Raw genomic sequence first — 15,382 nt, 5'->3', positions numbered from 1 at the left:
TCTCATTCGTGAATACCGAAGAGAAGTATTCATTGAGGACTTCACTCACTTCCACAGCCACCAGGCACATCTTCCCACCTTTATCTCTAATTGGTCCTACCTTCACTCCTGTCATCCTTTTTTTCTTCACATAATTGAAGAATGCCTTGGGGTTTTCCTTTACCCTACTCGCCAAGGCCTTCTCATGCCCCCTTCTTGCTCTTCTCAGCCCCTTCTTAAGCTCCTTTCTTGCTGCCCTATGTTCTTCAATAGACCCATCTGATCCTTGCTTCCTAAACCTCATGTATGCTGCCTTCTTCCACCTGACTAGATTTTCCACCTCACTTGTCACCCATGGTTCCTTCATCCTACCATTCTTTATCTTCCTCACCGGGACAAATTTATCCCTAACATCCTGCAAGAGATCTCTAAACATTGACCACATGTCCATAGTACATTTTCCGGCAAAAACATCATCCCAATTCACACCTGCAAGTTCTAGCCTGATAGCCTCAGAATTTGCCCTTCCCCAATTAAAAATGTTCCTGTCCCCTCTGATTCTATCCTTTTCCATGATAATGCTGAAGGCCAGGGAGAGGTGGTCACTGTCCCCCAGATGCTCACCCACTGAGAGACCTGTGACCTGACCTGGTTCGTTACCTAATACTAGATCTAGTATGGCATTCCCCCTAGTTAGCCTGGCAACATACCGTGACAGGAATCCGTCCTGGACACACTTAAACTCTGCCCCGTCCAACTTTCTGTAGCTTCTTTCATCCTGTGCAGTTGTTCCCCACCCCCCATACCAGACAGTGATGCAGTCTGTCAGAATGCTCTCCACAGTACATCTGTAGAAGTTTGAGTGTTTTTGTTGTCAAACCAAACCTCTTCAACCTCCTAATGAAATATAGCCGCTGTCTTGCCTCCTTTCTAACTACATCGATACGTTGGAATCAGGTTAGATCCTCAGAGACCTTAACACCCAGGATCTTGAAATTGCTCACTCTCTTCATTTCTGATCCCTCTATGAGGAATGGTTCGGATTCCCTTGTCTTAACCTTCCTCAAGTCCACAATCAGCTCCTTCATCTTACTGAGGTTGAGTGCCAGGCTGTGTTATGCAAAAAAAAAACTCTGACCAAAGAGATAACAATCTATGATAAAAATTAACCAACTAAGTAGCTAGATTAAAGTGGGTGACACCAGCTGCAGAAATACTAAGAAGCTTCTGGAAAAGTAGTGAAAAACAATTATACTACAATTAGTGCACAATACCTTGAAGAATTACACATATCCACTCAGTTGCCACTTTATTAGGTACAGGAGTGGAACCTGGTGTCACACTGACTGCTGTAGCCAATCCACTTCATGGTGCGACATGCTCAGAGACAATCTCTGTACAGCACTGCTGTAACGTGTGGGTATTTGAATTGCCTTCCTGTCAGCTTGAAGCACTGCCGGCATTCTCCTGACGCTCCCATTAACGAGGCAATTTCACCCACAGAGCTGCTATTCACTGCATGCTTTCTGTTTTTCACACCATCCTCTGTAAACTCTCTCACAAATTCCTACAACTGTACCGTGGAGAACATGTTAACTGGTTACATCACCATCTGGTATGGGGGAGGGGGGCTAACACACAGGATCAATGTAAGCTGCAGAGAGTGGCAAACTTGGTCAGCTCCATCACGGGCACTAACCTCTGTGGTGTCCAGGACAACTTCAATGAGCGATGCCTCAAAAAGACGGCATTCATCATTAAGGACCTCCTCCACCCAGGTCGTGCCTGATTCTGATTGCTACCGTCAGGCCATCCGATTTCTGAATGGACATTGAACCCATGAACACCACCTCACTACTTTTTAAATTTCAATTTTTGCACTACTCAGTTAACTATTCAATATACGAGCGGTGATCGATAAGTTCGTGGCCCAAGATAGAAAGAGCGGTTATTAACTTCAAACTTACTGCATTTTCACTCAAAGGGTTGACGCACGTGCATGTAAGGAGAGCTGCATAACTCATCTCCTTCTTTCTAAGGCCACTAACTTAGTAATCACCCCTACTGTGGACCACCTGGAGGTCCAAGATGCTCTCGTTACCTGCACGTGCAGTTCAACTCTTTCAGTGATAATGCAGAAAGATGGAAGTTAATAACTCATCTCTTTCTACCTTAGGCCACAAACTCATCAATCACCCCTGCTGTGGACCACTTCTACAAAGAAGGGATCCGTATGCTCCACGACCGCTGGACTAAGTGTGTGCATTTAGGAGGGGACTATGTTGAAAAATAAATAAATATGCTAGGTTTTCTAAAATTGACTCCTTCTACCCTAGGCCATGAACTTATCAATCACCCCTTGTATACTTACTGTAATGCAGTTCTTTTCTATTACGTATTGTTTTGAATTGCTGCCAGCAAGAAACAAATTTCATGACATGTGGTAGTGGTATTAAATTGGATTTTGAACTGTAGAGACTGTTGTGCTCAAACACCCCTACTAGCACCAACAATCATTTCACATTCACTGAGTCAGCAAAGTCACTGGGATCATCCCCAGTCTGATGTTTGGTCTGAATAACAACCGAACCTCGTGACCATGTCCGCATGCTTTTACGCATCGAGTTGCGACCACATGATTGGTCAATAAGATATTTGCATTAACGAGCAGGTGTACAGATGTATCTAATAAAGTGGTCACTGAATCTCTTGCTTACAGACAATTATATAAAAATACTAATATAGGAAAGTTAAACTGCAAAGAAAAATAACAATTCTACAGCCTAATCCAACAAGCCAATGCATCACACAGCAAGCAGTGACAGCTGTGGTCACACTATTGTTTTGCAAGCTTCAAACATTTTATTACTTTACTTGCTTTTACTAGGAGGCAATAAACGATACATTCTGGACAATCTTATCAGGCTGTGATGCTGTTTTAGGGGTCACTCAGTCCAAATTGTGATTGTTTTTTTTCTGTACTCCTCTGTTATCTACAAATTATCATGTTTTTGTAATAAACATAACCTCATACCTCTCTGGAGTGAATCCCATTTGTCAGATTTCTGCCCAGCTCAACAGACCACTGACATACCCTCACAGTTATCAGGAAGAAAACTGTATGACCAGCTTCGGTACAGATTGCAAACTCCTTTGTCAGGTCTAAAATTTCATCATCATGCATGGATGGATGGATGCACCATTAAAAGCAATGGACTCAGCACTAAACCTCATGACCAACAGCCTTGCAATTAAGACTCCCCTTGTCCAGCCTATTCAATGGCCCACGTTTAGTGAGATTGCAAATAACACATGACCTCGGTAACATTTTCCTGTGATTCTCAACGTGTATTAATGACAGAGTCTCCACAAGCCTCTTGCATCAAGTATTATAAAACCTGGGTGAGCAAATATCTCACAGAGCAAAACACCGTGGATGAATGATTCTGTTGTATTTCTGTATTTTTCTGTAAATGCCCACAAGCAAATGAATATGACGGTGGCATATGGTAACATGATAGTAAATTACTTCAAACTGTTAAACTTTGGACACAAATTCTTCAGTCTAACCCTGGCGTGCACGACCCTGGTGCTCGCCCAGCTAATCCCAATTTCCTGCATTCGGCCCATATCCCTCAATTCCTGCCCCTCCACCTACTGCCCAAGTGCTTTTTCAATGGCATTGTTACCTGCTCCAAACACTCCCCTGGCAGCTCGTTCCATACACTCACATCCCAGTCCTGTCTGGCCAGCCCCTGATGTGGGCACGGCCGGAGGAAACAACCACCCCATCTCTACTCTGTTAAGCCCCATCCAAAACTCATGCACTTCAAAAAGATCTCCTGAACCGAAGAACATGGGCCCCATTTGCTAAATCTCTCCTCAAACTTGCCAAGTCCGTCGCCAGCACAGTTCGGCCTCAAAGTCACCTACACTCAGTAGCCACGTTATTAGGTACCCCTGCTCATGTGGCAGCAGCTCAATGTGTAAAAGCATGCAGGAGTGGCCAGAAACAGGTTGAATGCCACCAACACACGCCATGAGATTTGTTAACTTTACAGCAGGACAGTAAAATACATGATAAATAGAGAAAAACTATTGTAGTATGTCTATCTCTACACACATACACACATATAAATTAGTGCCATGACATAACAGACAGTACAGTTGCCTGGATTGGGGAGCATGCCTTGTGAGAATAGGTTGAGTGAACTCAGCCTTTTCTCCTTGGAGCGACGGAGGATGAGAGGAGACCTGACAGAGGTGTACAAGATGATGAGAGGCATTGATCGTGTGGATAGTCAGGGCTGAAATGGTTGCCACAAGACGACACAGGTTTTAAGTGCTGGGGAGTAGGTATGGAGGAGATGTCAGGAGTAAGTTTTTGACCGAGAGAGTGGTAAGTGCGTGGAATGGGCTGCCGGTAACGGTGGTGGAGGCGGATACGATAGGGTCTTTTAAAAGACTTTTGGATAGGTACATGGAGCTTAGAAAAATAGAGGGCTATGGGTAACCCTAGTAATTTCTAAGGTAGGGACATGTTCGGCTCAACTTTGTGGGCCAAAGGGCCTGTATTGTGATGTAGGTTTTCTATGCATATGGTTCAAGGAATTATATTTATGAATCTTAACTAAAGGTTTGGTGAAGAATAACAAAAAAGGGCCCATTTTAATTAAACTATCAAATGTGCTGAAGCTGGAGTTCATCTTGAACTTCTCTGTCACTATCACACTGGGCCCTCAGTCAGCGTGAATGCACACAACACCTTCTGACCGTCGCTCGCAATCCATCTCGAACCAACGGGTCTCCCAGCAGATCGTACGCTACGACCGGTTCTCCTCAGTGCCTTCTCTCTCCAGCTCCCGCCAAACAAAAAACCCAAGCACAACCTTAGCGTTCCTCACTAGAGAAACCTTCCCAACAATTCGACCATCCTAAATGGATGGCACACATTTCTCCTCATCTCTTATCTTCAACAATAACCCAAACAAGCTGAAAACAGAACAGGCTGCTCTGACAGAACTGCCAGAATGAAACACATACAGCAGAACAGTAAAAATATGAACCAGGGCATTACATATATATGTCCTTTAAATAGTTCAGTTAAAATCAGTAGCCCAAAACAAAAACAGAAATTTAAAAGGTGGTGAGGTAGTGTTCATGAGTTCAATCGATTTAGAAATCGTATGGCAGAGGGGAAGAAACTGTTCCTGAACAATTGAGTGTGTGCCTTCAGGCCTCCATACCCCCTGCCTGATGGTAACAATGGGAAGAAGGCATGTCCTGGGTACAGCGCCAAGGGAGTGATGGTCAAGAGGTTCAGTTGCTGTTCAGATCAGTCATCAGAATAGAGAAGAAATGTGATCTAAGTGACTTTGACCTTGGAGTGCTTGTCAGTGCCAGATGGGGTGTTTGTGCATCTCAGAAACTGCTGATCTCCAGGGGTGTTCATGCACAACAGTCTCTGTTTTAGAGAAAATGGTGTAAAAAGTCCAGAGTGGCCATCATGTGGACAAAAACACTTTATTAATGAGAGAGGTCCGACTGGTTTAAGTTTACAGGAAGGCAATAGTAACTCAAATAACCACATATTACAAAAACAGTGATGTGCAGAAGAGCATCTCTGAACGCATATGTTGACCCTTGAAGACCACAAACATACATTCAGTGGCCACTTTATTGGAGGTAGCAAATAAAATGGCCATTTAGTGTATTCATGCACCATTAGTTATGGTCCTTTACTGCAGAACACAAGCAACACAATCACACTCTGTTGGAGGAGCTCAGCAGCGATGGAGGGGAATAAGCAGTCTATGCTTTGGGCCAAAACCCTTTCCTGCAACGTCATCTTTTTTCCCCCTTCCCAGACTTGCTACCTGACCTGTTGAGTTCAACCAAAAAGCACTGCAGGACTGCACAGTACACTATTGGTACACATCTATTGGATCTGGAAACCATCTACACTTCACAATGTCTATGGCGGGCTTGCAAATTCGTGATAGACTCATCTGACCACAGCAATCACCTATTCAATCTCCTGTTGCCCAGCAGGAGATACAGAAACATCTGCACACAGACATCCAGACTGAGAAGCACATTTTCTCCAGGGTTGTCGTGCAACTGAACAATGCACCCCACCCACCCATAGCCCATAGGTACCATGGACAACCTCCAAGTGCAACACATGGGCATAATTATTCATACTATATTTTATGTACAATCATTCCTTTTTTTACACATGTGCAACACTTGTCTGGGGCAGCCCCTGTTTTTTTTTATATAATTTTTTAAGAGTTTTTGTTGTTAATTCAGTTATAATTTAGATGTCACTAAGTAACTCAGACATTATTTTAAAATTTAAATGCCGTCATTGCCGTCATTGTGTTTTAGTCATTGAATTGCCAGTGTGCTGTTTTGCTTGGAATGGAGCAGCATTGCAATCTCATCCTCAGCACTGACAATAAAACTCTAACCCAGTTCCTCCCGCATTTTGTGTGTGTTGCTCTGGATTTGCAGCATTTACAGAAACACTGGTTTCTCTTTCTGTAGCACATGATGTGCGCCTGCTTTTATCACGAGTTCTTTGGTCACCAAGATATGCAGATGCTTCAGAATTATCTGGTCACTACTCTCTAACCAACAGCCATGTTGTTCAGAATACGAGAGGAGATCTCATCCCACAACCATCTGACTCTCTCTGCACCCATGTGTGTGGGGCTAGGCACAGCTCAAATCCCATCTATAAATTTGCTGACGATACAACTATTGTCAGCAGAACATCAGATGGTGGTGAGGAGACATATTGGAGAGAGACAGATCAGCTGGTAGAGTGGTGTCACAGCAACAACCTTACACTCCACATCAGTGAGACCACAGAATTGATTGTGGACTTCAGAAAGAGTCAGACGAGGGAACACAGTCCTCATCGAGAGATCAGAAATGGAAAGGGTGAGCAATTTCAAGTTCCTGGAGGTCAGCATCTCCAAGGATATACTCTGGCCCCAAAAATATGGCGGGGTGTTGGGGTATGCACGGCACAGGATCAAAATAAGCTGCTGGAAGTTGTAAACTCAATCAGCCCCATCATGGTCACCAGCCTCCGTAGCATCCAGGATATCCTCTCGGAGCAATGCTTCAGAAAGGTGGCATCCTTCATTAAAGACCTCCATCACCCAGGACATGCCTTCTTCTCATTGCTGCCGTCAGCATGGAGGTACAGGAGCCTGAACACACAAACTCAGTGATTCAGGAACAGCTTCTTCCCCTCTGCCATCAGAATTGTGAATGGTCAATGAACCCATCAACATAAACTCACTACTCTTCTTTTCTTTTTGCACTACTCATTTAATTTTTAAAATGTTTTTACATATTCTTCTCACTATAATTTACAGTTTTCATTACATATTGCAATGTACTGTTGGATAAACTTCAGGTCATAAGACAGTGATTTTAAACTGAACTAAACATTCATTCCTACTAACCCTACTTTATTTGCTCCAATAACCCATCGAAGTTCAAAGTAAACTTTTTTATCAAAGTACGTATACATCACCATGTACAACCCTGGGATTTGTTTTCTTGCGGGTGTACTCACTAAATCCAATAACCATCATGGAATCAATGAAAGACAGCACCCAACAGGACAGACAAATAACCCACGTGCAAAAGTCAACAGACTGCGCAAATACAAACACAAACAACAAATATTGAGAACATGGGATGAAGAGACCTTGAAAGTGAGTTTATAGCTTGTGGGAACAGTTCAATGATGGGGCGAGTAAAGATATCATCTCTGGTTGAAGAGCCTGCTGGTTGAGGGGCAATAACTGTTCCTGAACCTGGTGGTGTGGGTCCTGAGGGTCCTGTACCTTTTTCCTGATGGCAGCAGTGAGAAGAGAGCATGGCCTGGACAATGCCCCTCAGACAGAGCTAGAGGGACCGGATTACTGAGGAGGTTGTATAGGTTAGGACTTTATAGTTTGGAGTATAGGAGATCGTACATTGCTGTATAAAATCATGAAGAATAGAGACAGGGTGAATGAATACAGTTCTTTTCTCAAGATTAAGAAATGAAGAACTGGAGAGTACAGGTTTAAGGTGAGAGGGAAATGATTTAATAGGAAAGCAGTGGAGAGGGCTGCGGAGTGGGTAGTCCGTATATAGAATGAGCCATCAGAGAAAATGTTTGAGGAGAACACAATATTAACAGTGGTAAGAGTACACGGAGGAGACAGAGAGCTGAGTGATATGGTGGCACGGATCTTTCCCCCAAAGTCAGCAAAATTTAAGAGCTAATCATTGACTGTAGGAAGTGGGGAGGGGCGGTTGTGAGATGGTGCACATCCTGCTATTTGCAGCGTGTTACAGACGTTGAGTTCATAGGAGTGAATATCACCAGTAGCCCGTCCTTTCTAACCACACACGCCACAGGCAAGAACGCTCATCAGTGCTTCTACTTCCTCAGGCTGCTAGTGAAATTTGGCTAGTCCCATTTCACCCTTACACCATTGTTATAAAAGATAACACACCAGAGAAAGCACCCTATCCAATACATTACAGCTTGCTACAGAAACTACTCTGTCCAGGACAGCAAGAAACTGGACAGGTTTGTGGATGCTGCTCAGCACATCACGGAAAATAGCCTTTCCTCCAAGGACTCTGTCTGCAGTGAACAGAATCAAAGACCCCAACCACCTGAGACATCCGCTCTCCACCCTCTCCCATTGCTCTGAAGATACAAAATCCTGAAAGCACATACTACCAGACCCAAAGACAGCTTCTATCCCTCTGTTATAACTGAACAGTCCCCGAGAACGATAACTAACTTACTACCTGTTACGCTGCTGGAGTTTTAGGGCAGCAATGAAGGTCCTCCATCTCCAGCTGTGCCCAGGGCTTCCTTCACCATGCCAGCAGCTTCCTCCTGGTTTTCACTGCAGTCAGCCCTGCAAGTCCCGGGTGGAGACTCAGGAATACCATCACACACAAAGTAGGATTCTTCATTGCTGTTTTCATAACTTCTGTTTGACAGTCAGGGTTATTAGCCGAACCACCCCCTGCCGCCAAACTTGGAAGGCTGGTGGATCCCTCTTAGTCTGGCATCTACCCTTTGACCTGTTTGACATGGGTAACCCTTCCAAGAGCCAAAGCACAAAGCCCTGAATCCAGCCAACTCAGCTCTCCGGGTCACTGAGGCACACCGGCCTCCAAACCACGACAAAGCTGTGGTCCTCTCGGAGGCTAGCATGATAAGATCTAGTCTTAACCTCACCATCTATCTTGCTATGGCCTTCCACCTTATTGTTTGCCTGCACTACACTTTATTCTGCATTGTTAACCGCTTCTCCCTTGTAACAGCGACGCACCGATGTGATGACATTATCTGTACAGATGGTATACAAAACAAAGGCTTTCACTTTGCCTCAGAGACAATAATAAACCATTTACGATGTAGGCCACCAAATCACTTGCCTTCTCAATGCTGAGAAGCTGGTGCACAGACATACCCTGGTCCTGCAGAACACCGATGTGGTTGTATCGCGGCCTGGTCTGGAAACACCAATGCCTAGGAACAGACAAGTCTACAGAAAGTGGAGGACACAGCCCAGACCATCACAGGAACAGCTCCCCCCACCACCACTGAGCATATCTACCAGGAGCACTGCCGCAAGAAAGCAGCATCAATGACCCCCCCCCCCCCCTTCCTCCCACCATCCAGGCCATGCTCTCTTCTTGCTAGACGTATAAAATCCTTCGGCCCCTCACCACCAGGTTCATCAACAATTATCACCCTACACCCATCAAGCTCCTGAATGAGTGTTGATAACTTCACTCACCTCAACACTGAACTGACTCCACAACCTATGCACTCTACAACTCAGTATTATTTATTTATTTTTAAACAGCATGATTTCTCTTCTCAGTGTTGGTTGTTCATCAGTCTCTATTTATAGTTTTTCATAAATTTTGCTGTATTTCTTTTTTCCTGTAAATGCCTGCAGGAAAATGAATCTTAAGGTAGCACATGGTCTCAGACTTTGAACTTTGACATCATTCACTCGCTCATCAGTTTAAAAATATTTCTCATTTCTATCACATTCCGTCTGCCATATGGGAAGGATGGCAGAGTGGAGACAGGTCTCTACCAAAGGAGGTGTAAGGTGCTCCTTCCTTCCGCCAGCCTGCAGGTCACCCTAGGCCAAGGTGCAGCACCTGCTTAGCCCCCTGATCAGGGTCACGTGAAGCCATGAAAGCAGGTAATGTATGGTCCAGACCCAGAAATTTACCATCCCTTCACAGTCCAGGGTAGATTTCATCCAGGCCCAGAAATTTACCATCCCTTCACAACCCAGGGCAGATCTTATCCAGGCCCAGAAATTTACCATCCCTTCAAAATGCAGGGTAGAGTTTATCCAGGCCCAGAAATTTACCATCCCTTCACAACGCATGGTATATTTTAGCCAAGCCCAGAAATTTACCATCCCTTCACAGCCCAGGGTAGATTTTATCCGGGAAGGTAAAGCAATGAGGTCCTGAAGGTAGAGAGCTGAGATGCAGGACCTCCAGGGCAGTACTTTTGCGATTGCTACCTATGCCACGCACCAGTGATAGCAGAAACAGGTCGACTTGGCAGATGAATGTGTGGCTGAGAAGCTGGTGCAGGGGGCAGGGCTTCAGGTTCTTGGGTCACTGGGATCCCTTCTGGGGGAGGTATGACCTGTTCAAAAGGGATGGGTTGCACCTGAACCCGAGGGGGACCAATATTCTCGCAGGCAGCTTTGATAGAGCTGTTCGGGACGGTTTAAACTAATTTGGTACCGGGGTGGGAACTGGACTGAAGGGACTCAAGATAGGACGGATGTTAAAAATGCAAAGATAGCATGCAGTCAGACTGTTAGCAAGGGCAGGCAGATGATAGGACATAATTGCAGCCAGCAGGGTGAGTACCAGTGCATTGAGAATGCAGAATCAAAAAGGGTAGCAAATACAGTACTCAAAGTGTTATATCTCAATGCACAGAGGATAAGAAATCAGCTGGATGATCTTGTTGCACTGTTACAGATTGTCAGGTATCATGGTTTCATGTTGTGGCCATCACTGAATCATGACTGAAGGATAGTTTAGTTGGGAGCTAAATCTCCAAGGTTACATGTTGCATTGGAAGGATAGGAAGGTAGGCAGAGAGGGTAGCATGCCTCTGCTGGTGAAGAATGGCATCAAATCAGTAGAAACATATGACATAGGATCAGAAGATATTAGAACATAGAAATTTACAGCACATTGCAGGCCCTCTGGCCCACAATGCTGTGCTGACCATGTAACCTACTCTGGAGACTGTCTGGAATTTCCCTAGTGCATAGTCCTAGGGTTGAGTGAAACAACTGCAAGGGTAAAAGGACCCTGATGGCAGTTACATACAGGCCTCCCAACAGTAGGTGGGATGTGAACCACAGATTACAACAGCACATCAAAAAGACGTGTCAAAAGGACAATGTTATGATAGTCATGGGAGATTTTAACATGCAGATCCATTGGCAAAATCAGGTTGGAAATAGATCACAAGAGAGTGAGTTAGTTGAATGCCTATGAGATGGCTTTTTAAGTGCAGTTTGTTGTTGTATTACTCAGGGATCAGCTGTACTGGATTGGGTGTTATGTAATAAACTGGAGGAGATTAGGGAGCTGAAGGGGAAAGAGCCCTTAGGAGACAATGAAAACATGATTGAGTTCAAACTGAAATTTGATAGGGAGAAAGTAAGGTCAGACGTAGCAGTATTCCAGTGGAGTAAATAAAATTATAGTGGTATGAGAGAGGAGCTGGCCATAGTAAATTCGAAGGAGATGTTGGCATGGATGACAGCAGAGCAGCAATGGTCTGAGTTTCTGTGAAAAATGAGGAAGGTGCAGGTTAGATGTATCCCAAAAACAAAGAAATACTCAAATGGCAAAATAGTACAACCGTGGATGATAAAGGAAGTCAAAGCTAATGTAAAAGCAAAAGGGAGGGCATAGAACAATGCAAAAATTAGCAGGAAGACACAGGATTGGGAAACTTTTAAAAAACCTACAGAAAGCAACTAAAAGAATCAGAAGGGAAAAGAGGAAATATGAAAGCAAGCTCGTAAAAAAAGATCAAAGTGGATGGAAAAACTTCAAGTATCTAAAAAATAAAACAAATGAGAATGGATATAGGTCCGCTGGAAAATTAGGCCAGAAAAATACTAGCAAAGGAGGTGCAGGTAACATTGAAGAAGCAGGGAGTCCGGAGAAGGGCCCAAGAAAGATTGGGAGAATAGGCAAAGAAGTGGCAGCTGGAATACAGATTGGAGAAGTGCATGGTTAAGCACTTTGCAAGAAGGAATAAAGCCACAGACTCTTTCCTAAATGGGGAGAAAATTCAAAATCAGGTGCAAAAGGACTTGGGAGTCCTTGTGCAGAATTCCCAAAAGATTAACTTGTAGGTTGAGACGGTGGTAAAGAAGGAAAATACAATGCTAGCATTCATTTTTAAAGGCCTAAAATATAAAAGCAAGGATGTAATGTTGATGCTTTATAAAAAGCACTGGTGAGGCCTCACTAGGAGTTTTGGGCCCCTTAAGTGATAAAAGATGAGCTGGCATCAGAAAGGCTCCAAATGAGGTCCATGAGAAAAAATTCTGGGACTGGAAAGGTTACCATATGAGGTACATTTCACGGCCCTGGGCCTGTACTCACTGAAGTTTAGAAGAATGAAGTGGATCTCATTGAAACCTATTGAATATGGAAAGGCCTCGATAGAGTGGGTGTACAGAGTATGTTTCCTGTAGCGGAGGAGTCCAGGACCAGAGGGCACTGCTTCAGAATATAGGAACTTTTATGTTCCAAGGGATTAAGTCCTAACCTATTCAATCTTTCTTGTAACTCAAGTCCTCCAGCACTGGCAACATCCTTGAAAAAAAAAGCATCTTTCTCTTTACTCTTTCAACCTTCCTCCAAGGGGACGACAACCTTGTCACGGATTGGAAGCTGGCGTGCCTCAATGACCTGGACAACTATGCAGGCTGGAGTCAGGGCATTAAACTTTGGCTCTTGGTTAGGGTCACACATGCCAAATAGGTCAAAGGGTAGAGGCCAGACTAAAGCTGGTCCGCGGTCCACCAGGTTCAGGGGTTCAGCTCAGGGCTACCTGGAAAACCAAAATTGTTACAGAAACAGCAATGAAAAGCTCTTCTACATCAGAGTGTGACGGTATTCCCGAGTCTCCAAGCAGGACTTGTGTGATTGACAGTAGTGAAAACAGAGAAGAAACTACTGACACAATGAAGGAAGTTCTGAACACAGCCAGAGATGGAGGCCCTTCATTGCTGCCCTGAAAGCTAGCGGCTGTAACGGGCAGCAAGTACGTCTTTCAACCTTATTTCATCTTTCCTGTAGGCAGGTGACCAAAGTTGCACACAATGCTCCAAATAAGGCCTTACCAGTGTGTCAGACAACTTCAACATAACGTCCCATCTCCTGCGCTCAAAAACTTCGATTTCTGGCACATAGGCCTTCATAAACTTTGTTTACGACTCTATCTACCTGTGACACCACTTTCAGTGAATTATGGACCTGCATTCTGAGATCCCTTTGTACTCCCACACATCTCAGGGCCCTACAGTTCATTGTGAAATACCTCGCACTTCTCCTTAAAATTCCATCTGTCATTTTTCAGCTGATGGAGATCCTGCTCTAAGCCATGATAGCCTTCTTCACTATCCACTAAACCCTCAATCTTTGTGTTATTGACAGCTTTGCTGATCCAGTTAACATCATCAGCCAGCTCATGGATAGAGATGGCAAACAACAACATACCCAGCACTGATCCCCACGGCACACCACTAGTCACAGGGCTCCAGTCAGTTGTAACTGTGACATTATGATCACTGGTTGCAAAGTATTCCCCGACACAAACTTCTGCCATCTGCCCTACATGGATATCCCTTTATTGTGAGGCTGTTTCCTCTGGTCCTAGATCCTCACGTTATTGGAAACACCCTCTGCAGGTTTAACTGTACAGCCTTGCCATTCCTCTGTAACTTCAGGACTGTCCTGATGCAACTTTCAACCTGAAACGTCAACAGTTCCTTCCGACCCACTGAGTTCCACTGAACTGTGGGGTGGCTAAGCTATGTTGAGTATGTCTGTTGCTTCAGATTCCAGCGACTCCAGTCTCCCACGCTCCAGGGAATAACCTATTCAATAACCTATTCAATCTTTCCCTCTAACTCGGGTCTTCAATTCCCTGCAAGTTTTCTGTACACCTTTAATCTTACTGACATTTCCTGTAAAAACGTCCTCAAAATTCCCGATTTAAATTAGGCCAGGCCTCCATGATAAGCAGCTGACAGTTGTAGGGTGGCTGAACTGTGAGAGTGTGTCTGTCTATCAACAGGGCCAAATGTCACCTGCTGTATCACAACCACTCCTCTCGTTCTCGTCTCACCTCACTGGGCAAAACCTGCTTGCATTTAACCTATTGATAGCCCTCATCATTTTGCACACCTCTATCAAAACTCTATCCAAACTTCTCTTAAACATTGAAATCGAGCTTGCATCCATAACTTGTGTCGCCCACCACAAAGCTGACGGTATCAGAACCACCCCACTTTCCTGAAGCCTTCTGCAAATTACTCACAATTCATATTCATTTCGCTCTCCAAGCAGATCATTTCTTTTACTCCCAATCACCTCTTAACTTGCTGAATTCTTGCTGAAACATATTTAAAACTCCCTTTACTTGCCATCAGCGTTTTAACCCTTTCTTTTCCTTCTAACTTTTTTCTCCCCCACCCCACCCTGCCCTCTGTATTCCCCACCCCTCCGTACTCCCCGTACCAGAACTAAACCACCTCACACTTATCTCCCACCCTCTGTACTCCTTTGGATCTTCTGTAATCTTTTGGCGGTCACCGTTTGAACCGAACTTAACCGTTTGACACTTTCCCTTACGTGTCCAATTAAGGGAACACATGCTCCCTCCCTGCGGTTTGTCCCAGCCCCTCAACTCGACCCCAGAACCCACCCTTATAATCCTCCAGCTCTCCGACACCTCTCGCCCTCCCACAGCCAGTCCCTGTCACCCACCCAGGCCCTCACCTGAACCTGCAGCACCGCGCCGGGTAAGAGCACCAAGCAGGCAGCGGCCAACAAATGCAGCCCCCGGCCGGCTCCCGATGCGCTGTGACTGTCCGGCCGCCCCTGGGCCATACTCCACGGCGGTGAAAGGCCGGTCAACGGGCGGACGGGTTTCACCAGCCCGATTCTGTCAGTGGTTCTGCGACACCGCGGCGTCGCTGTCTTAACTCATTATTACGTGCGGTGACCGCCTCTCGTGGGCGGGACGGGACGGCAGAGGAGGGAACGTCTCACAACCCCCCCCCCC

At 45.0% G+C, this 15,382-nt stretch overlaps 1 protein-coding gene across 1 annotated transcript in view; it reads right to left on the bottom strand.

Moving 5' to 3' along the window:
• Positions 1–15,327, bottom strand: part of neu1 (neuraminidase 1) — a 56,505-nt gene extending 41,178 nt beyond the window's left edge. The window contains exon 1 of the mRNA XM_072259337.1: positions 15,097–15,327. Within this exon, the coding sequence (XP_072115438.1) occupies positions 15,097–15,207 (111 nt within the window). The 5' untranslated portion in view covers positions 15,208–15,327. The remainder of the gene's footprint in view (positions 1–15,096) is intronic.
• Positions 15,328–15,382: the final 55 nt, after the last annotated feature.

Source organism: Mobula birostris, chromosome 5, assembly GCF_030028105.1.
Source record: "Mobula birostris isolate sMobBir1 chromosome 5, sMobBir1.hap1, whole genome shotgun sequence".
Classification (NCBI taxonomy): Eukaryota; Metazoa; Chordata; class Chondrichthyes; order Myliobatiformes; family Myliobatidae; genus Mobula; species Mobula birostris.
Note: the sequence above shows the minus strand (reverse complement) of the source record. Positions and strands in the feature narration are given on the sequence as shown.